The sequence below is a fragment of the Netta rufina genome (assembly GCF_964035555.1).
Source record: "Netta rufina genome assembly, chromosome: 1".
Classification (NCBI taxonomy): domain Eukaryota; kingdom Metazoa; phylum Chordata; class Aves; order Anseriformes; family Anatidae; genus Netta; species Netta rufina.
This window is the reverse complement of record NC_140123.1, coordinates 8,636,910-8,658,223: the sequence shown is the minus strand read 5'-3', so window position 1 is coordinate 8,658,223 and position 21,314 is coordinate 8,636,910. Positions and strand designations below refer to the sequence as shown.

The 21,314-nt window shown below is 43.9% G+C and overlaps 1 protein-coding gene across 1 annotated transcript; it reads left to right on the top strand.

Annotated features, from left to right (window-relative positions):
* The first annotated feature begins 13,637 nt into the window (after positions 1-13,637).
* FZD4 (frizzled class receptor 4) lies at positions 13,638-19,324 on the top strand. Its single transcript, XM_084285259.1, has 2 exons — positions 13,638-13,894; positions 14,736-19,324. The coding sequence occupies exons 1-2, from the start codon at positions 13,763-13,765 to the stop codon at positions 16,062-16,064; spliced, it is 1,461 nt and encodes a 486-aa protein (XP_084141385.1). The 5' UTR covers positions 13,638-13,762; the 3' UTR covers positions 16,065-19,324.
* Positions 19,325-21,314: the final 1,990 nt, after the last annotated feature.

Genomic DNA, 21,314 nt, shown 5'->3' with positions numbered 1-21,314 from the left:
AAAAAATCTTTTATGGTGGAAAAATCACGTGCTATTGAAACGTATGTCTGCCCATGCTCTCTGCAATCCCAGTGCTGTCTCTGCAACTCTTCTCCTTTCTCCATCATCCTCCCTTCTTGATGTTTATCAAATTCAGCAGTCAGGAAAGACCTGTCCTGCATAGCTTCCATGTCCTCCATTTCTGCGTGCCAGGTGGGGGCAGCATCCTTCAAACATGCAGATGGTGCTCACCTTTCTATAAACGTGAGTGGGAAGGAAGAGACCAGGCTGGGCTCACACACTCAGAGGCAGCATTAGTTGGGTCTCCACTCCTGAAGTCCAAGCAGTGAACTAGAGCTCTGGACCTCTATTGCCTGAGCTTCCTGATTGCTAATTTACTGCCCAGCTCTTTTGGGGGCCTCTTGAATGTGTTCTGAGACAAATATGCTATGGAGAGGTCTGGACCTAAGTAGGGCAGCTACAAACCAGTCATCACCATTTGCCCTTGGGAGTAGCAGCCAGTCGCTGGCCGTGCTCTTCAGCCCTGTAGATGCAAAGCATCTTTCCCAAAGTGGGAGAGAAAAAGGAGGCAGGAATGAATGATGAAATCCTTAAGTAAAACATTTTGTTTGCTCTGCCTCTGCACCCATTCCCATCTTATTTGAGGTTATTACTGCAACATTATTTATGCTTCAAACACAGGAATTTTTTCAAAGTCATGAACAGCTCCATGAACTTAAGAAAAGACTCAGAAGGAGTCATTTTTTCTCTGTTTGAAGTCCTAGCAGACTTAAAGTTTCTGTAATAAAACTGTCAGTCCATAAAGTTGGGCTGCTAAGACCACAGATGAAATGTAGTTATTCTAAAGCAACTGAGCAGCCAACAGCTCCTTTGAAAAGTAGTGATAGTTTCTAGGAACCCAGCACTTTTGAAAAGTCTTTCAATTTAATCCTGAGTTTTCCAGAGGAATAATGAACAGTAAATTTCAGTGACTTAATTTTCAACTGCTCATGTTGAAATAGCCTTAGGACTCTGATCGCTCCTGCTGCCAGCTCTCAGACATCTCAGCAGTAAAAATCAACTGCCTAAGCAGCAGCTGTTGAATCACCGCATGTTGCAGGTTTGTATTTCCAAGAAAACTGGCTGCGATTTTAGGTTATCCTGCAAGGCTGGGTTGATAAACTGCATTGACCTTCAGCAGGACTCTGCACATCCAAAATGGTGAGCCAGGTGAGTGGCTTGGAGGAGACTCTTTGAGGCAAGCTGCCCCCTTTGCCTTTATTTTCAGTCACCCTTTGCTGTGAGGCTTCTTGAAAGTTCTTCAAACTGCAAATGAAGGAAGCAGTGCTCCCATGATTACTATTAGCTTTTCGAATACTGGATTTAGACCAGTAGATGTGGCTTTAGACATCCGTGTTTGGACCTCTTGTCAAAACCAAAAACAGTACGAAAATTATCAAAATCGGTCGTGGATTTGTTGGGACTGCAAAGCTGCTGATCACACCGGCAGACTCTGCTTTTGGTTTCTCTCTGCTGGGCTGAGCTTTGAACGCACGTGAAAAAGAATGGAGAAGTTGAAATAAGCCAGTTAAAATTCTCAAAAGAACCGTCTTTAAACACAGAAGCATTCAGAGAATAAAACCTCCTTTTCAGCACTCCTGGCTCTTTCCTAGGGGCCGTTTCTTACATTTCTGCTAAATCAGTTGAGAAAGTCACTAAAGCATAGCAACATCGCTGTGTTCCTATGAAAAAAGCACCAAAGATCCTTGAGAAAACTCTGAACAGCACAGAAAGCAAGAACAAATGTTTTATATATGTGGTATTGTTAAAACTCCCAAGTGGCATAAATATAATAAACAATAGTGAAGAATGGGATATTTCTGCTTGTTTCCACACACTCAGGATGACCTAACCTACCTCAGGCATGGTTCCACTTTGTGACTTGTGAGTTATTTGATCGTTCCAAACTTGTGAAAATAAACACTATTATTCTACTGTTCTGCCTTGTGCGTTCTTTTGTTCTCTGTAAATAGACTGAGAACTATCAAATGCAAGTAAATTATAATGAAATACAAATCAAAATGCAAAGTGCAGATAAAACAAAAGTGACACATGGAAAAATGCAATAAGCACAAAAATAATGAAATGGTAGACTCGTCACCGAGCACAGCTCTATGCTCCAGATGACTTTGTCAGCGTTTTATGGTTGAGTTCTGATCTCATTTGCAGAAGTCTCCTGCTGAGACTTCCCTCCTTGTAACTCTGGCATAGCCAAGATAAAAATCTAGCATTTGAAAATTAGGATTTTCAGAGAAACCCGTGAGAGTTGCTCAAATCCCATTGGGTTTCAGTGCAGGCTGGACACCTAACTTGGTGCCTCTTTTAAAAAATCCCCTTGTTAAAGGCTATTTTAAACAGGTTATTTCTCTCTCCCTCCCAATATTATCTTCCAGACAATAGTCTTCAGTGTTTTGTCAAGTTGTAAATAAAGGCTCTTGGTGTCATCTTTGTACCTGAGTACCTAGCTAGAAGACAAGAGCTTGAGTGTAAATTCTTTCTTGGGATTGGTTTTGCTCTTTGGGGTTGGCTAAGCCTAGAAAGCCACCCATGCCTCTGTGTAGCAGTAACATCTCAAAGCCATGTTTGTAGATCATTTAAATATTTGAATGTCAAATATTTGTCCAGCTTTGTGCACATCATGTTAAGAATTACTATTGTTTATAACATAAATGATAGGGTTTTCACTGTTCACCAGGTGAGTTCCTTTTACAGTCTGACATATGCCACTGTAAGGAAGCTTCTCTTGATATTTTTATAGTGTTTTTTAGCACTGGAAGACTTTGAAGATAGGGAGCAGAAAACTTACTGTGTTGGCCAGAGTTCAGTATGCATGTGCATATGCATGTGCATAGAGATGAGGTGACTGGTCAGACATGGTATTGTTTTACATTCCCCACCCACACGAGGAAAGTACCTTCCTTTTACATCCTATTTATAAAATATAAGAGATTTTTTCTTGGTATTTGTGGGAGAAGAGATGCAATGCAATTTTATACAGATCTCACTTCTGTCAAAAACCCAGGGAGAGAACTGATACAGTCCTGGCTGCCATAATATTACTGCACCTAATAATAAAGCATGGTAAATGACCTATGTCCACGGTGGAGCACTTTATGTCTCAGCATCATGAAGCAGCATTAACCCAAATGATATATTTCAACAAAGTTCCCTCATACCAGAACTTCATCAGACTTTACATGAGTAATCATGACAATCCAAGAAATTATACCTCCTCCCAGCATCCCCACTCCCACTGAACTGCATCCATCTCTGTTCTGGGAGAAAAATTGCACTTAGCAATAGAAAGTAAAGAAAATTACATTTTCAGATGATGAGAAATTTTAAGTAAACAAAATAGCACACTTTGAAAGAATATATGGTTTTTACTATTGTGCAAAGGAGCTATAATTATTAATGATTTAAAAAATAAAAAGAGATAAACAGGTTTATAGTACAGCTCAGCAGAAGCTCATGGTCTCAGAACAAACCTCCTTTAACACACAGCATCTCAGTTTGTTCTAGCTGAATAAAAACATGTTCTGCCTCAAGGCCATCTCTTACCAGTACCACTTTCTAGGAGGACTTTTGAAAGTTCTTTTGTCCCATGTGTCTGCTTAACAAATGATTGCTTGAAATGCTGGCTCTTTACTCACTGAAATCACGGACTTGGGACCCAATTCATCCTTCATAATTCTGAGGCTGCAGCAGCATGGCATTACACTTTATGTGTGATTCTTATGTCCAAGATATTAAAAAGACCCTCTAGCTGGGCTGAAATTAAGTTTTTTATCCTGCAGTGCTGCATTGTTGCCCAAGGATTCTTGCATTAAAAAAAAAAAAAAAAATCCCTCAGTTCTCCACTTTCTTATTACTCTTCAGCCCATGTTAATTTCTCTTAACTTTACCCAGAGACTTGAGAAGCTAAGGAATGAGACACACATCCTAAGCATCTGAGAGTCGAGGGAGAGTGGAGCACTTCCAGTGCAGCCTCGGTAGATCTGAACTGGGCTCTCTCGTGGCCTTGAGTCCATGGGATTCAGTGGCAAACTTATCTACCAAAAAAATTAATAACAAATGAACTCAACCTTGGCTTCACAACAGCCACATCAGATGCATAGGAAGAAGAGGCAGGCTGTGGGGCAGCACAGAGCCTTTTTTTCTATTTGGGAGATAATCGGCTTCAGTTTGCTCAGGGAGCATTTGAGTTAAATGGCAGCTCCCCCAGATTTTTTTAATGCATGTTTTTTGGGGAGTTTTCTTTTTATATTTTTCATAGCTCCCCAAGGATATCTGTACAGTGTCAACAATAATGAATGACATGAACTTTTACCATACGGAACTGAAATATCATGGTATTCTAGTTTTCATGGTAATTTGGCCCCATGGAAGTCTCTCTGAGGAATAAAAAATGCCTGAGAAAAACGGAATTCACATAAACCCTAGTTATTTTCTAACTTCATCTATATGTCTATTGGGAACAAGATGAATTGTCAGAGTCCAAATATAAATTACACTGCCCAAGAATGAAAGATCACTATATCCTGAAATGCTTCATCCAGTAATAATAAAAAATAAAATTCTGTATTTGTTCCATTGATAACAAAACCTCTGTACCATGCTAAAATGCCTTAGTGATCAGCACTAGTAGAAAAGAATAAGGGTGCGGCTCCTTGACAGTTGAAGCCAATCTAAGCTGATCTGTTTTCCTTTGTGGTCACACCACCCCTCCTCGTCATCACAAGACTATTTATTTTATTTTGTTCAGTTAGTTTTTTGACAGTTAGTACCTGCACCGTCCCTGCCGAGGAGTCAGAGGAACAGCAGAAATGCACATGGAGCAGGGTGGGTCCATAGGAATGATGTTTCAGGTCAGAAAATGGTCATGGAATTGCTGCTTCGGACAGATGAAGAGCTGCTTGCAGGGACAGATATGATTTGTAGGTCCATTTCCGAATTGCTTTGCACCCTGTGTAGTCACCTGTACACAGGCAATGAATACAAGGTAAATACAAAAAGGCAGCAAAGCTTCTGGACAAGATTGAAGGTCATTATTTGTGTTCAGGCTAATTTTAAAGGTCCTCAAGTGCATGTAACAGCAATCCATGTGATTAATTTGCCAACTCAGATAGAAATTAAGAAGTCTGTTTGCCAAAGACTTGCCAAACCAGTCCTTCTCACGGTCAGGAATGAACCTTATGTATTTGCCTTCACCTATATAGGAATAGGTAGTGAAAACCAAATGTCATTTACAAATGGTTTATAGAACAGCAGCTCTGTTTGTGTGAGGTAAAGGGATAAACTGTACTGGAAAAGGGAACAGAATAAAGCAGATAACTTCTGCTAAAGACTATCTGTATAAATATATCAGAAAAAAAAATCACATGCTTAAATAAAATAACTATACCAACTCTTAAACTGAGTGTATACTGTGACTGTTTAAAAAGAGATCAAGGCCAAGTGCAAGGTCCTGCACCTGGGCTGGGGCAATCGCAAACCCAAATACAGGCTGGGCAGGGAATAAGTTGAGAGCAGCCCTGATGAGAAGGATCTGGGGGTATTGGTGGGTGAGAAGCTCGACATGAGCTGGCAATGTGCGCTTGCAGCCCAGAAAGCCAGCTGTATCCTGGGCTGCATCAAAAGCAGCATGGCCAGCAGGGCAAGGGAGGGGATTGTCCCCTCTGCTCTGCTCTCATGAGACCACACCTGGAGCCCTGTGTTCAGCTCTGGGGCCCCCAGCACAAGAAGGACATGGAAGAATTAGAACAAATCCAGAGGAGGGCCACGAGGATGGTCAGAGGGCTGGAACACCTCTCCTGCGAAGACAGGCTGAGGGAGTTGGGGTTGTTCACCCTGGAGAAGAGAAGGCCCCAGGGAAACCTCACAGCAGCCTGCCAGTACCTAAAGGGGGCTACAGGAAAGCTGGGGAGGGACTCTTTGTCAGGGGGTGTAGGGATAGGACAAGGGGGGATGGCTTTAAATTAAAAGACCTGAGACAGATTAAATATTTGGAAGAAATTCTTTATTCAGAGGGCGGTGAGGCCCTGGCACAGGCTGCCCAGAGGAGCTGTGGATGCCCCATCCCTGGAGGTGTTCAAGGCCAGGCTGGATGGGGCTTTGAGCAACCTGGTCTAGTGAGAAGTGTTTCCTTGCCCATGGCAGGGGGCTAGAACTGGATGGGCTTTAAGATCCCTTCCAACCCAAACCATTCTGTGATTCTACAAAATCCAATACTTAGAAGAATTACTGGGGAGACTGGAATTTGGAAATAATTAGCACTCAACAGCTATATTTTAAATGGCCCACAAAGTAGAGACCAGTGCCACTGTAAACTGGGCAGTCCTGCTAGAGCTGGAAGAGCTGCATATTGTTGCCTGTTTAAACTTCTCTGTGATTTTAACAGGACCCGCATGTAGCTGTGTGTACAACTTAGTGCCACTTTGCTGGCGCGCAAAGTGCTCTTTGTGAGAGTCGTGCCAACAGCCGCTATCAGCAAGGGGGCAGATTTCAATGTTGTATCCAGTCGCCCTTTGTGTATTCACAAACTCCACAAAAGCAGCATGAATCTAACCAACTTCAACTCCTGGCAGATGTTAAATTTCTTTCCCAGGAGGATGACCCACTGCCTGCCTAACATAATACAAAGAAGGTTTTTTTTTTCAGCCATGCCCCTGCAAGTCAATACTTGCTGTTATGTAATTAAACACAGCATATCAGCTCACACGGGGTTTTTAATGGGAAAAATAGCGCATTTTAAGATTTGTGGCCAGATCCATCAGCATGCTTCACGGCTCTGTGCTGCTCCAGTGACACAGAACAACCTTAAGCCTGCAAGAACTGATTGATTCAACCAGCTTGTTGCTCTATCACTGGAGCAGTGCAAACCAGCTGAAGCGTATCAGCAAATCTGCTTTCTGAGCTCCTATTTTGAGGGATTTATATCTCAGCCTAACTTAACTTCCAAAGTCTCCTCACATGTAAAGGGTTATTAGTTACTTCTTGAGTAATTCATCTGAAGCGAAAGTGCACTATGATGCTTCCAAAGTATCTGTAGCACCTATGTCCAAAAGGAAATTTTGTGTGATGTGAGTGAAAACTGTCTTGCTGGACCAGGACTGGGTGTACCCTGAGTGTGTGGGGAGCAGTAATGGAGCTCAGCATGGCATGCTAGGCACCGAGGGGAGGCAGAAAGATTGCTTCTGAAATCCTGTCCAGCTCAGCTTACCTTACAGGACACAGAAAATGCCATGGAGAGCCAAGTACAGTGTAGCTCATGGAGAGCAAATGTAGCGGAAATAACCTCTGATGCTGCAACAGAGTTAAGGCAAAACAGGACACAGAAAGATTTAGTAGGACAGATGACTCTGCAAAAAGGAAACTAAGCTGTATTTATAAAGCAAGACTCGTGACCTCTCGGAGAAATAGAGCTCAGTCTGTCATTTTCCACCATGGTTAAATAACGCCTTGTGAACGATCAGGCTATTATTTCCAAAGTTTCGGACTAATTTGCTATTGCGAAATGAAATTTCTTCAAACAAGGCAAAAAGTGCATTCCTCCTTCAGGATTGCACTCTGCACATGCCAAATCTGAAGTTATAAAACCAAGCTGTTTTGGAGTTATCTGAGCATGAAAAAAAGGCCTCTGAACAATTTTCTGAGAAGAAAACTGTTTATCATTTTCCAGAAAAAAAAAAAAAAATAATAATAATAATCCCTTGGACCAAGATCAAGTATGGGAAATTTCAAGCCAAAATGCAAATCTCTGAGCACTATGGAAGCAAATATGAGCAGTGGTTCAAACTGAAAGACATTTTGGGAGGCAGCAGCACTGGTTCCAAAGTGCGGGCTGAATTCTGCCTCCACCATGGGTCTGACGTTCAAACCACAGTCCACTGATTTTCCCAGAATGAACAGATTTTCTTGAAATTTGGCATACTGTATCTCTGCAGCACAGCTTTCCTGGGAAGTTTGGTAAAATCATGCAAAGGAAGAGGCTGGTTGTTTTGTTTGTTTTTGTGTTTTAGCACAGCATTTTATATATGTAGCTACACTCTGAAAAAAATCATTGTCAAAACATTTTTTGTCATACCAGATCCTGCAAATGTCTTTGCCAAGTAACTTCTTGTCTGTTCTGCTAATCTGGCTGAGGACATGCATGAATCCCTTAATTATTGGAGGAAATTGGCATTGGGAAAACTGTTAAAACCAACAAAAAATGAGTTAAAGGTATTTTTAAGCCAAGAAAGAGAAGCACCTGTGTGAAAAATACTAGCACAAGGATAAAGTGGCCCGTATATGAGCATCTTTCACCTATGAAAGTTCCAGCCACCTTTGCTCTCAGGTGCTCCACTGCATGCTGTGTGTGATACAGGTGTGCATTTTAGATTTCTGACTGCACAAGTAACCTCAGAAATCCTCTTGCACTGGCACACATTTTGATGATAGCTAAATGCAAATGATTATTTGAAATGGTGTATATCAAGTAGCACTGAAATTTCCTGTTTACAATGCTACAAAAACAAAGCCTGAATTCTGTGTGCAGACCGAGTTAATATTATTGACTTTCAGGGGTCATGGAGCAATTGCTGACCCACGCTGGCATGCAAGGAATTACACATGTGAATCCAGATATGGTACGTATGTGTCAGAGCTTAGCTGCATGGAAGTACCTTAAAGGGGGCTACAGGCTGAATGTTTTCTTCATGAAAACAGAGACTAGCAGTGTGGTAGGAGACCTGTCCTGCATTGCACTGTCTGGATCTTCCTTGACCGCAGAGAGAAATGAACCCCCTGACTCACATGCAAACACCAAGAGGCAGAAACCTAAATGAAGCATCTCTTATCGGGAACAAACTCCACCCTATATGATTAGGACCCAGACCATCCCTCAGTGAACCCAACTGCTAACTCTGACAGGAGCTGGATCAGGGTGCTGCAGTGCTCTGTGGCAGGTAAATCTGTACATCCTATATCCTTCATTTCAAGGTCTGGGATACATTCTTCTGCTCCACTGAGATCGATGTTGATTGATTCATCGTCACTGAATCAAGAGACTCTCTGCACAACTTTCTGCATACAGCTAGGCTTGCACCCGTTCTCTGGCACTCCTACTGATATTATACATAAATATACCATCATATAAAAATAGATATATGTATGCATTTGCATATACATGTAAAGACACATAAATTCATATGCAGCTCACTGCAGTGTTTTTTTCCAGAGGTCACATAGAGCTGTGTTCACTTGAAGTGTAGTGACAAAACAAACCATTTAATTTGTGTTGTTACTGGACAATTTAAATGCTGATTACAGTGAATAAATACAGCAGAATAAATGTAAATCAGGGAATACATATACTTCCTGCTTTAAAAAGGTCAGCCTCACAAAGTACAGAAGTAGGTGAGAAAATTTGTGTTAAGCATGTGAATAATAACTAGAAATCAATTTTAAATATTTTACTGGATGACTGAAAATCCATCACTGACCAAAGAAAGCAATGCCCCTTGATTAAGAAAATCAGCTGATTTTATAGATGGAAAAATTAAAGAAAACATCTCTAATAAATTAAAAAATATATGAAGTTACGAAAAGCATCAACAACAAAGAAGAGACATTGATTTGAATGAATAAAAATTCAAAAGGAATTACAATAATGTGATAAAATAAGCAAAAAGAGACAATTAATGGACAGGTGGTCAAAGACAACTGAAATTTATGTAAACCGAGACAAAGAAAAATGGTACCAGTAGGTTACTAAATGGAATTTGCAGAATTGTCGATAAACAATGCAGGTGACAGACATATCCAACATGTATTTTTGTTGTATTTTGGAAAACATATATGGCACGTTAGACAGAACTGACATTAATTAATGTCATTAATGTAATCTTACCATTTCAATGGTAACATAAAGACGATGTCCCAAAACAGCTCTGAAAGTTGCATATTTTTAAAAATGTACATGTTTAGATAATTTGTATCCAAGAACTTTATAAGAAACCTGTGGGATGGCAATATCAATTCCCTCTGTCATGGACCCAGGAGACTGACAGAAAGGCAGAGACCTGCTCTCATCCAGCATTAGACACCTCTCAGACACTTTTCACTTCTGGGCTAGTCACCCCATGTTCTCTTCACTGTCTGTTGACAGACAGAGGTGTTTTTAGATTGAAATTCATCTGACCATAAGTAGATGCAAATTTGGTTATGAAAATCACATCCTAATATGCTATCCACATATTAAAAAAATCAACAGGCTGCCTGAGGTTTCTCAGGTCTGCCCACAAGGCATCCGTTGTGGCTCTGAGCATAAGGCTGTGGTCAAAAGGGTAGATAGCATCCTTGGATGTATAAGCAGGATGGTCTTGTGCAGGAATGGAGGGGTTATTTCACCTGCATGTTTGACATCAGTGTCATTCCTACTGGAAAGCCAAACCATGTTCTAACACCAGTTCAGGAAAACACTGATGCTTCGAAAATGTTCCGAATAAACCAGTTATAAACCTTCTCAGATTTCCTAAAAGATGCTATAAGAGTCCGAGAGATAATGGGGAGCATCATTTCTGTAAGGTAGAAATGTGTTTGCAACTTTCATAAATGTGCAAAAAACATATACAAAATTAAGAGGAAAATTGTAATAGCAGCATGATAATAGATTATAAGTAAGATTGTATATTCATGTAATTCCTATAATGTGAGTTGCCCTCTGCAAGTGTCTGCCTATCCTAGCTGTCTCTAAAGGGACCGAGGGTGCTTAGAATCACTAATTAAGTCAGATAATTCCTTCAAGACTTAAAGGTAGGCAGGATGGTTTGGGCTGAAAGTGCTTTCCAAACAGCAGGCTCAAATCTCACTCCTTTAAAATAAAAAGAATGGTCAAGGCTTTGGAAAAGATGCCTTACAGTAAGAAACTCGGGAAGTTCAATCTATTTTGCTTACTGCAAAAAGGCCAAGGGGTGACTTAATAACAAGCTGACATTACCTACAGGGCTAATCTTCGTAACGACTTCTCAACCTGGTTGGTAAAGATATAACAAAAGTCAGAGATGAAGATAACTCAGACTAGAAAACCAATATAATTATTGGTGGCCACAATAAATGATGCTTAGAGCTTTGTAGAAAGGTAGTTGCTGATGCTTTAATGAAGGCAATCTCAAAATCAGATTTAATAAGAAAAAAGATATTCTGTAATTCAAACAATAAACAAGGAACTAACACGGCTTGTGCTGTACAGGATTCAGGCCAGAATCTCACAACTATCCAGCAATCTAAGAATCTATAAACCCACTATCCAGGAGGTTTCTTACTTTGATCTGTTTAAAGAAACTGTTATGTACATGCTTATCATGGTGACATTTAATCACTGTTAATATGTGCATAAGGTTCAAAGCAGGGCAATTGCCATTTTTTCCAACTCAGACCGCTGGTATGATTTGCCAGTGCTCTTGTTTTGAAAACTAATTCCCATTATCTAAAAGACTTTCCAAAGCAAATATAACAGCAAAGCACTTTCTAATATTTATTTTGTGTTCCCAAAGAAACAGCAATAGTGGTAGTTATTTCTTTTTGGAGGGGGCACATGATGGTTCTTTTTCTAAAACGATACTTGTGTCCCACTGCAGCTTTAAAATGTCCCCCTGTCCCTCTTCTGAGTCAAAGGACCAGGCCCACTGGCAGAGGAATAGGTAGCAGGCAAATTGTTCCATGGGAATTAGGCAAGGGTCTACGCTGGTAGCAGCCAACGCTGCTTCAGTGCCTAATTGCTGCAGAAGACTGCAAATGAAAAGGCTTTTCATATAGTAAGATGAAGATTCATAGTTTTAAGGTCACCATGATCCTCCTCCCTCCAGTCGTCTTTCCTACATAATTTGGACCAAAACAGAACATACCAAACCAAAACAAAAAAGCAGGAGGCAGAGTCTCTCACAGGATTTTTTTTTTTTGAGTGTTTGCCTGTATGAACTGCAGAATGTCCAGCACCCGTTCCCCGTCTGATTCAGATCATAAACTTGGTGGGGCTGGGAACAGCTTGGCGGACATTTGCAGCACACTGTGTGCATTCACAGCATTATCGCTGACCGAGATTAGCAGTGGAGCGCTGCTAGTCACAGAAGGCAACGCTTATGAGTAAATATGGACCTCATCAGATACGGGCTGAGCTGCTGACTGCATCGTAGCCTCCTTGCACGACCTTGGGACTGCAGCACTGTCTGCCTCTGTGTTTAAAAAGTTAAGATAATATGACTTGTCTGCCTCACGAGGATTTTGTAAGACTGCAGTCATTGTTTATTAGAACTGGTTATAAACTATCACGGTGATGAGAGCTTTGTAAATACCTGTGCTCATGAAACCTTGGTTAAAACACCTCATGCTAGAAGGAGACCACTCATTGCAGCACAGCCACACGCATATGGATGCACGGCTCTTGGCGATGGCCGTGCTCAGGACACCCACACGTCACACACTGTACACACACACACACAGCCAGCCAGAGGTCGTTTAACCGGGGCTTTACAAACATTTTCAAAGCGCTTTACAAACAATTTCATTAATAGATGACATATTTTTGCTAAAGGCACAACCAGCCCAACCAGATTTTATTACAGGTGTAAACAACACTGAGTGAATTGAAGTGTGAGCCTCATGTGTCCGCTCTTAATCCAGGGGACACCCTACGGCTCTGCTCAATTTCCCTTCAAAATTCATGAATATCTGTACTTAGGAGAGGTAGACAAACCCTACACCCATATGTGTTTAGGAGAGGTATATAAATCCTACATCCGTATGTGTTTAGGAGAGGTTCACAAACCCTACATCCATACATGCTTAGGAGAGATACACAAACCCTACATCCTTGTGTGTTTAGGAGAGGTACTCAAACTCTACATCTGTATGTGTTTAGGAGAGATATACCAACATCAGGAGGTGCTTGGAGAGGCACCCTAGGTTTCTCTCTCCCCGTGAAGGTCCACCACCACCCAGATGTGACCAGATTTACGGGTGGAGGAGGTGTTGGGAGAAAAAGTGGCAGCTTAGAGACCTGCCCTGTGGTCTGGCGAGGGCGAGGAAGGAGAGGAGGGAGAGGAGGCTGATGGCTCAGCCCAGCCTGCCCCTGGGGAGCCAGGCCTGAGCCTGGGCACCTCGGGGTGCCCCTCTCAGGCCCTGCCGCTGCCCTCCACCGGTGTGGGGACATCGGGGACCCATCCCCGGGTCACCAAGCCCGGGGGGAGGCATGGCAGGGCCGTTCGCTGCTCACAGCGGGGTCGCCGCGCATGAAGGAGGGGGAAAACTCCTGAGGCTCCACAGGGCCGAGGGGCTACGGGGTGGCTACGGGGGGGGCTCCGGAGGGCACCCAGCGGGGCTCTCCCCCCGGGCCGGGGCTGTGGCTGTGCCCGCCCCGGGAGGCTGGGAGGAGGCCGGGGCTCGGGGAGGCGCCGTCCCCTCCCCTGGGCAGTTTCTCGGCGCGGCGGTTTAAGAGCAGAGCCGCCCCCGGCCCCTCCCCGTTGGAGCCGGCCCGGGCGGCACGGCGCGGCCGGGGCCGGAGCCGGGGCCGGGGGCAGGTGGGGGGCCGGGGGGGGGGGGGGTCTCGGCCATGGCACGGTGCTGTGGTGGTGGCAGGGGGGCGGCCGGGCGGCTGCTGGCCCTGCTGCTGGCCCTGCAGCTCGGCGGGACGCGGGGCTTCGGCGACGAGGAGGAGCGGCGCTGCGACGCCATCCGCATCGCCATGTGCCAGAACCTGGGCTACAATGTCACCAAGATGCCCAACCTGGTGGGCCACGAGCTGCAGGCGGACGCCGAGCTGCAGCTCACCACCTTCACCCCCCTCATCCAGTACGGCTGCTCCAGCCAGCTCCAGGTGGGTCCCAACCCCTCAAAAAACCCCAAATCTCTTCCCCAAACCCCCTTCTCCAGAACCGGGAGCCGGGCGTTGCGCTGACATTTCCCCCATGTCCCCCGCTGCAAAGCCTGGAGGGAGCGGGCTGCAGCACAAGGCAGCGCTGTGTGGGCTTCCTAAGGGGCGAAAAAAGGGGTCCTGCCGTGCCCAGCCCGCAGGGACACCCCCACGGCAGCAGCCAGCTTGGACCCCGGGTCCCCAAATCCCTGAAGCCCCCCGGTGTGGCTAGAGCCCCCCAAAATCGCCATGTTTCCAAAGCTGAGCGAGCGGCAGTGTTTTATGGCCGGTGCGAACCCGTCGGTGGCCCGATGGTGAAAGAGAAGCGCGTTCTTCCAGGAGGATCACAAACCCAAGTGATTCAGTAAATGCCTTTCCTTCTGTTTGTTTGCTAGCCGTGATATCCAGGCAGTGCCTTGAACAAAAATATGTATTTGTTTAAACCGCTTTAAAATATACTTTTTTTTTTTTCTTCTTTCCTAAATTGCACCCTTGAGGTTTACATCTGGCTAAATCCCACTCGCTTTATTGAAAGTGATGGGCTAAATTTGCATGGGGCTAATCTGGGGAGTGAAACGTTCAGGCTTTGGCTTCGGACCACACTTGAACTGAAAGAAGGCAGCATTTTTAGGGTTTTTTCTCCTAAGTTTTTATTGTTCTTGGTTTATTTGTTTTATACTGCTTCCTGTTTTTTAAGGCAAGGGACCAAAAATTACTGCTAAAAAGGCAAAAAGGAAAACTTGTTATGTTTTGACCTGTTGAATTTTCTCCTAACACGCTTGCAATTTCTGTTTCTCTCTTCCAGTTCTTCCTTTGTTCAGTCTATGTCCCGATGTGCACAGAGAAGATTAACATCCCTATAGGTCCCTGTGGTGGCATGTGCCTCTCTGTCAAAAGAAGATGTGAACCTGTTTTAAAAGAATTTGGATTTGCCTGGCCGGACAGCCTGAACTGCAGCAAATTCCCACCCCAGAATGATCACAACCACATGTGCATGGAGGGTCCGGGAGATGAAGAGGTTCCCCTTCATAGCAAGACATCCTTGCAGCCCGGAGAAGAGTGCCACAGCATGGGATCCAATTCCGATCAGTACATCTGGGTCAAGAGGAGCCTGAACTGTGTCCTCAAGTGTGGCTACGATGCTGGGCTCTACAGCAGGTCAGCAAAGGAATTCACAGATATCTGGATGGCCGTGTGGGCTAGTCTTTGCTTCATATCAACTGCGTTCACAGTCCTGACCTTCCTGATTGATTCATCCAGATTTTCCTACCCGGAGCGCCCAATCATATTTTTGAGCATGTGCTACAATATTTATAGCATTGCTTATATTGTGAGGCTAACTGTGGGCCGGGAAAGGATATCCTGTGATTTTGAAGAGGCAGCAGAACCTGTTCTTATCCAAGAAGGTCTTAAGAACACAGGATGTGCTATAATTTTCTTGCTGATGTACTTTTTCGGGATGGCTAGCTCCATCTGGTGGGTTATTCTGACATTGACGTGGTTTCTGGCCGCAGGACTCAAGTGGGGCCATGAGGCTATAGAAATGCACAGTTCGTATTTCCACATTGCAGCCTGGGCTATCCCTGCAGTGAAGACCATTGTCATTTTGATTATGAGACTGGTAGATGCAGACGAGCTCACTGGCCTGTGCTACGTTGGGAACCAGAACCTGGATGCGCTGACGGGCTTTGTTGTTGCTCCACTTTTTACCTACCTGGTTATTGGAACTTTATTCATTGCAGCTGGGTTAGTGGCCTTATTTAAAATCAGGTCTAATCTTCAGAAAGATGGAACTAAAACTGACAAACTAGAAAGACTGATGGTTAAAATCGGTGTCTTCTCAGTGCTGTACACCGTCCCAGCAACGTGTGTCATTGCCTGTTATTTCTATGAAATCTCCAACTGGGCCATTTTCCGCTATTCGGCAGATGATTCCAATATGGCCGTGGAGATGCTCAAAATCTTCATGTCCCTCCTGGTGGGTATCACTTCAGGTATGTGGATCTGGTCAGCCAAAACTCTGCACACGTGGCAGAAGTGCTCGAACAGACTGGTGAACTCAGGGAAAGTGAAACGGGAGAAGAGAGCAGACGGTTGGGTGAAACCTGGGAAAGGGAACGAGACTGTGGTATGAGAAAAGGACGACACCGTGATGGTCTGACTGCTCTCACCTGAAGGACTGATTGTGTATAAGCATTGCAGTGTAAATGCTGGGAGCAGAGTGGGGAGACAGTAGCAAAATTGTCTCTTGAGGAAGGAGAAAAAAGCCTTAAAGAATAAGCAAACAAAAAAATCATGCTGCAAATACAATAGCCATAAACCATGCTGCCCAAAATAGGAAAGCCCAGGGAGGCTTTAAAAGCTGTGAAATATCCAAACACATTATCTTCCTTTTTTTATAAAGTAGGATGCAATATTCTGATGTCTTTAGAAGCAGTGGAACTGTAGACCACAGCTGTGGGATATTGTCTTGTGTTATATTGTCTTACAGCTGGTGGAGGAAAGGCAGTCTGGGTCCAAGTTCTGTGCTGATTTAGGGGCCAGTTACCAGAGATGGAGCACCCAGAACCACAATTAGTTGTCTTCTTTACGAGTTCAGCATTGAGAAGGAAGTGCTCACTGAGGGTTGTGTCTCTACACTCTGGGGAATTCTGTTGCTCCCGTGTGCTGCACGAGTCAGCCAAGGATCAGGTCCTCCGACAAATAATTAAGCAGACTTTCCAAGTCTGGGAATTACCCAAACTAAGAAGGATTTAGTGAGGTATTAGTGAGGATGACTCTTAAGTCATCTGATGGTCTAATAATAATTTTGACTCCTCTTTACTGTCTGTAACCTGGTCTGAACTGAGTGTTTCGTTCAGGAATTTGGACCTCCCTAGGTCCCTTCCAACCTGAAGTATTACATGATTCTGTCAATATTTCATATGTTTTTAAAAAAGCTTTACTCAAGGTCATTGTCAGAAGTAGAGGAATATGTGGAAGCTTGGAAACTGTGCGTGCTGTTATGCATCACTTAGCATTGTCCGCCTGCCTCTGCTCCCGTTCCTTCAGGTGCTCCTGCAATTTCCAGCTGACTACTTTATTCTGCTGCGTCTAATAGCTTTAAATAAAGTCTTACGTTGTAGTGCTCCTTCCTACAGGAAAGAGAAAAATGAGTTGAGGGTCTCTTCAGAACAATGTCAGTTTTCTCCAAGTAAACTTATCTGGCTCTCTGGAGACCCATTGCATGAAGCAATTAAGTCTTAATATATTTCATTCGGTGCGATGGTATCTCTGCAGACGCCAGTCTGGGAGAAGCAAAATGTTGAGTTCCTTGGCAACCTCATGTTCACACAGCTCAGTTGTATAATTATGTGTGTCAGTTACAATTAAAAGAACATTCTCAGTCCATGACATCGCAGTACAGCTGACTGCCTTAGAACGAGGCTCCAGTTGCTCACTGACAGCTATGGAGAAACTCTTTTTTTTTCCTTAACATATCGATGCATACAGGATGCGAGCAGGCATTCACTCCTCAGGAATTATAGAAACATTGTCAACTTTCTAAAGGGATCCAAGGAGAAGAGGTCCAACTTCTTGATGAATAATGTTGTTTCACAGCAGCTTTCAAGTTGTCTCAGTCTTTTAAATGTGGAGGCAATGGCTTGTGCTTGTGGGGAGCTTGAGCCTTGTGTCTGGGCTGGTTTGACTGTTAAGAAAAGTGATGCAAACAGTGACAGCCTGCAAGTACTGAAGAGAACACTGGTTTGATGTGCTGTCCCTTTGAAGGACCTTCAGTTTTATCTGTGTACCCTAAATTTTTGCTTCATTTGTGTGGAACCAGCTCGGCTGCTGAGCGTCCCCCCAGTACCCTGACTCCCATGACTTTTGAGGGCAGCTGAGAACATGCACTGCTTTAGCATAGTCCTCACTTTTCCTACAGGTGCCCCATGTGCTTCCCAAACCACAATTCATTCCAGCTCTGGCCGTGAGCACTAATCTGTCCCAGAAGTGTGAATTGTTTCAATGTCAATGTTGAAACATGTGCTAGAGCATATTTTAAAAAACAAACAATCAACCAAACAAACCCTAATTGCAGTCTTTGTGGTCAGGCTCCCTCTCTAGCAGAACAAGTGACAACTTGACACATTCTGCTCAATGCACAACCATTGTCTTGGCCAGCGCTGCATACCAGCTGAGCCTTTTGATCCTCTCTATAAAGTCTCTCACCATTAGTGTTGTGTTTGGATCTGGCTATTCCTCTGTGGACGAGGAGTTCTGCAATACGAAATCTTCAGATGGCTCAGACTCTCCGTGATGTGATCTGTCGGCTGACCCAGCAAGGGATGTACAACCAGCAGCTGTATTTTGACTTGCAAGGGGTGAGGACACAGTATGAGCCCTGTCTTGTAACCTAGCCTTGGCCTGTGCCAAGGTGTCACGTTCATTCAAGTGTCCTTCAATCTGAAGCGCCTTGGATACTTTCCTGGCTGATACAACTCCTGCTTGACCTGACTGATTCAACAAACAGCTTTTTTAACTGTGTTGTGTACACAGAAGTGAATGTTAAGTAGCACTCCTGTTACCAGATCCTTGCATCTCTGACTGCGGCGCTGTGGACTGTGACAGACGGATGTCCCTGGTGATTCGAGACACTGGAAGTGAGTTTGTTGAGGACAGCACTGTGTAGCCCTGTGGCAGTTGAGGACCTGTAAAGTGTGAGGCACTCAAATGCCATGGGTAGGAGGTGGGGTGGGGAGAGACACCAGTAGCTGTTCCTGAAGGAGCATCTTCCCCAAGCTCTCAGGGGCACTGTGCCAGCTCTTGCAGTGACAAAACCGTTCTGTGAATGTACCCATCCATCTGCATTCACCTTTCTCTGCTCTGGGGATGTCTGAAGGGGAAGTCACAGCAGACAGCCCAAAACCCAGCAGTCACGGAGAGTGGGTATCTGCAACTCGTCCATTCTCTCATTTCAGCATTGTTATGAATTTAAAGCCAAAAAATGTGTGACTAATCCTCTCTCGGAAGTGCAGTTGCTGTGGTTATACAACGAGAAACCTTTCGGCGGTTACCTTCCTGGCATGGGCCCTGCTCCCTCCAGCTCTGTCTGCCCGTCTCTCCCACCCCAGCGTATGGCTTTTTCACAGCACGTTTCTGAAGCATCTCTCAGAGAGGTACAAGCCTGGCTCCTGCATTGAACAGACAGGTTAGCTCCTTTCTCTGAGCTTCTAAGGAAATAGACACTGATTATTTTGGGGTGTATAGAAAATATATCTGCTCTGATGTATGTACTGTAAATTTCTAATTTATCACTGTAAAAAAAACAAAACAAAACAAAAACAAACAAAAAACCTTTGCTATTTAATTTTTATATCAAAATAAAATTTTAACCTCTGTGGATAACTAAGGTATTCCTGGCAGCCCTCATGTTTTTGTTGAGTTTGTTTCCTGGATTGGCTATGCTGCTGTTGCATGTTCTTTTTTCCCCTGACAGAAGAAGGACGCGTGGTCCAAATGGGTTAAAACAGCTCAGTTTGGATCTCATGTGGGTTGCAAAAGCACCTCTGCCAACTGGAAACAGCTGAGAACAAAACATCACTGGGCAAGAGTGAAAGTACGTATGTGTTTCAGTGCTTGCACATGGGGTGGAAAGAAACTCTTTGAAAAGCAGTGTGTAGGTCCATGAGCCTGTGGAAGAGCCAGGAGGCTCTTGTGTGCTTGTGCTTGTCCCTGTGTGCCACCAGAACCAAATGGAAGCAAAGACACAACTGTCCACTGCTGCTGTAGCAGTGCTCCTGGGGAAAGCAGGGCTCTGTGTAAGGTTCCTCTCTACTCCATGTAGTATGGAGTAAGGGCATCCAGAGAAGCACGGAGCATCCAGATGTTGGGTGTGTGGTGGGAAGGGCAGCACAGCCACGTGCCTGTTGAGGGTACAACATCTGTTAGTGGTTTGGGAAAGGGCAAGTGCTCAAAATGTGCTCACTCAAAAAGGCTATTTTTAGCCCTTCAGAGAACAGATTCAACCTGTTATCTACATTTTTTTTAATTTTTTTTTAAAGGCTTTTTAATGCTCTGCTTATTTTTTATTCCTTTTTATCATTTCTGTTCACCAGTTAGGTGAGAGCTCCTTCTTTTTGTGTACGCCCTTCACCACTTTGACGCCAATTATGCAGCTTGTAATATTAGTCACTATCTTAACCCACTTAATCATCTACATCACAAAATGTTCTGTATGCAGGATTACTTAATTAGCATAATGCTATTCTAATAAGAAACTAAATCAGACTACAGTGGATAATAGTGAGGATGTGCTATAAAGAAGACAGTAGGAATTATCACCTGTGTATCTATAGCTAATCAAGTTTTGAAGAGCAGCGTCTAAAACTGATAATTAGAGTGATTTCCTCATGCCTTTGGCAGCTCATCGCTGTTATGTTCTTAGCTGGTGATTAATGAGATCTCTGGCTTGAAACTTATAATTAGGAGTCTTTAATATAGCTACAGTTAAACATAACAAACATAGAAGTGTTTCTGGGGAAGGGAGAGAAATATGCCTCCTCTTGCAGCTGTAAGCACCAACAAAGTACCTCAGATATAATGTTCAAGGTGGTGTTGGCTGCTCCAGGTCCCTCTGATGGCCTCTTGCCCCACACATCCCCCCAAACCAGGCATCTCAGAGCGTCACCAGTCAGGTTTGCCTGCAGAGGGGTGTATTTGGCTGTCTGCAAACCTCACAAAAGAGTAGCCTTTATCAGGAAATTTTGTGGTTGTTTTGCTATTTGGGTTTCCGTTTTTTGTATGTTTGATTTTCTCTTGTTTTCTTAAAGCCCTCTTTAAAGAGTAAATGTTGAGGAGTTTGTAGTGAAGGAGACCAGAGTTCTGCAGCCAGAAATCAGAAGCTCTGTTAATATAAAAATGCGGTAATGTGAAATGCATCACAAGACGCTGGCTTCAGCAGGGAGGTCTCCACCACACCCCATCCTTCCTCAGCCACTCATTCATAGAATCAGAATGATGAAGGCTGGGAAAGGCCTTTCAGAGCATCAAGTTCCCGTAACTGCATCTTATTTCATCTCCTCCTTAATTTTGCCATACAACTACTCGCAGTGCTGAGCTGCAGAGCACATCAGCAAAAAAGGTCTGGGTTAAAAATAACCACCAGAGTTTTCTGTTTGTTTTATGCAGAAGGTTATTTTTAACTCAGATCATGTTGGTGACCTGGTTCATGTAGCAGCCCCATAAAGGGCCAAACTGACATAAATGAGGCAGGATGAACTGCCTGGCTTGTGTAGCCATGTCTCCTGCAGGCAGCATCCTGCAGAGCTGCTCCCTGAGCGCTCCCTATTCTCCCTGTGAGGAGCTGCAAACCCTTCAGTGAGGCTGCTGGTAACTCCTGAAGTTT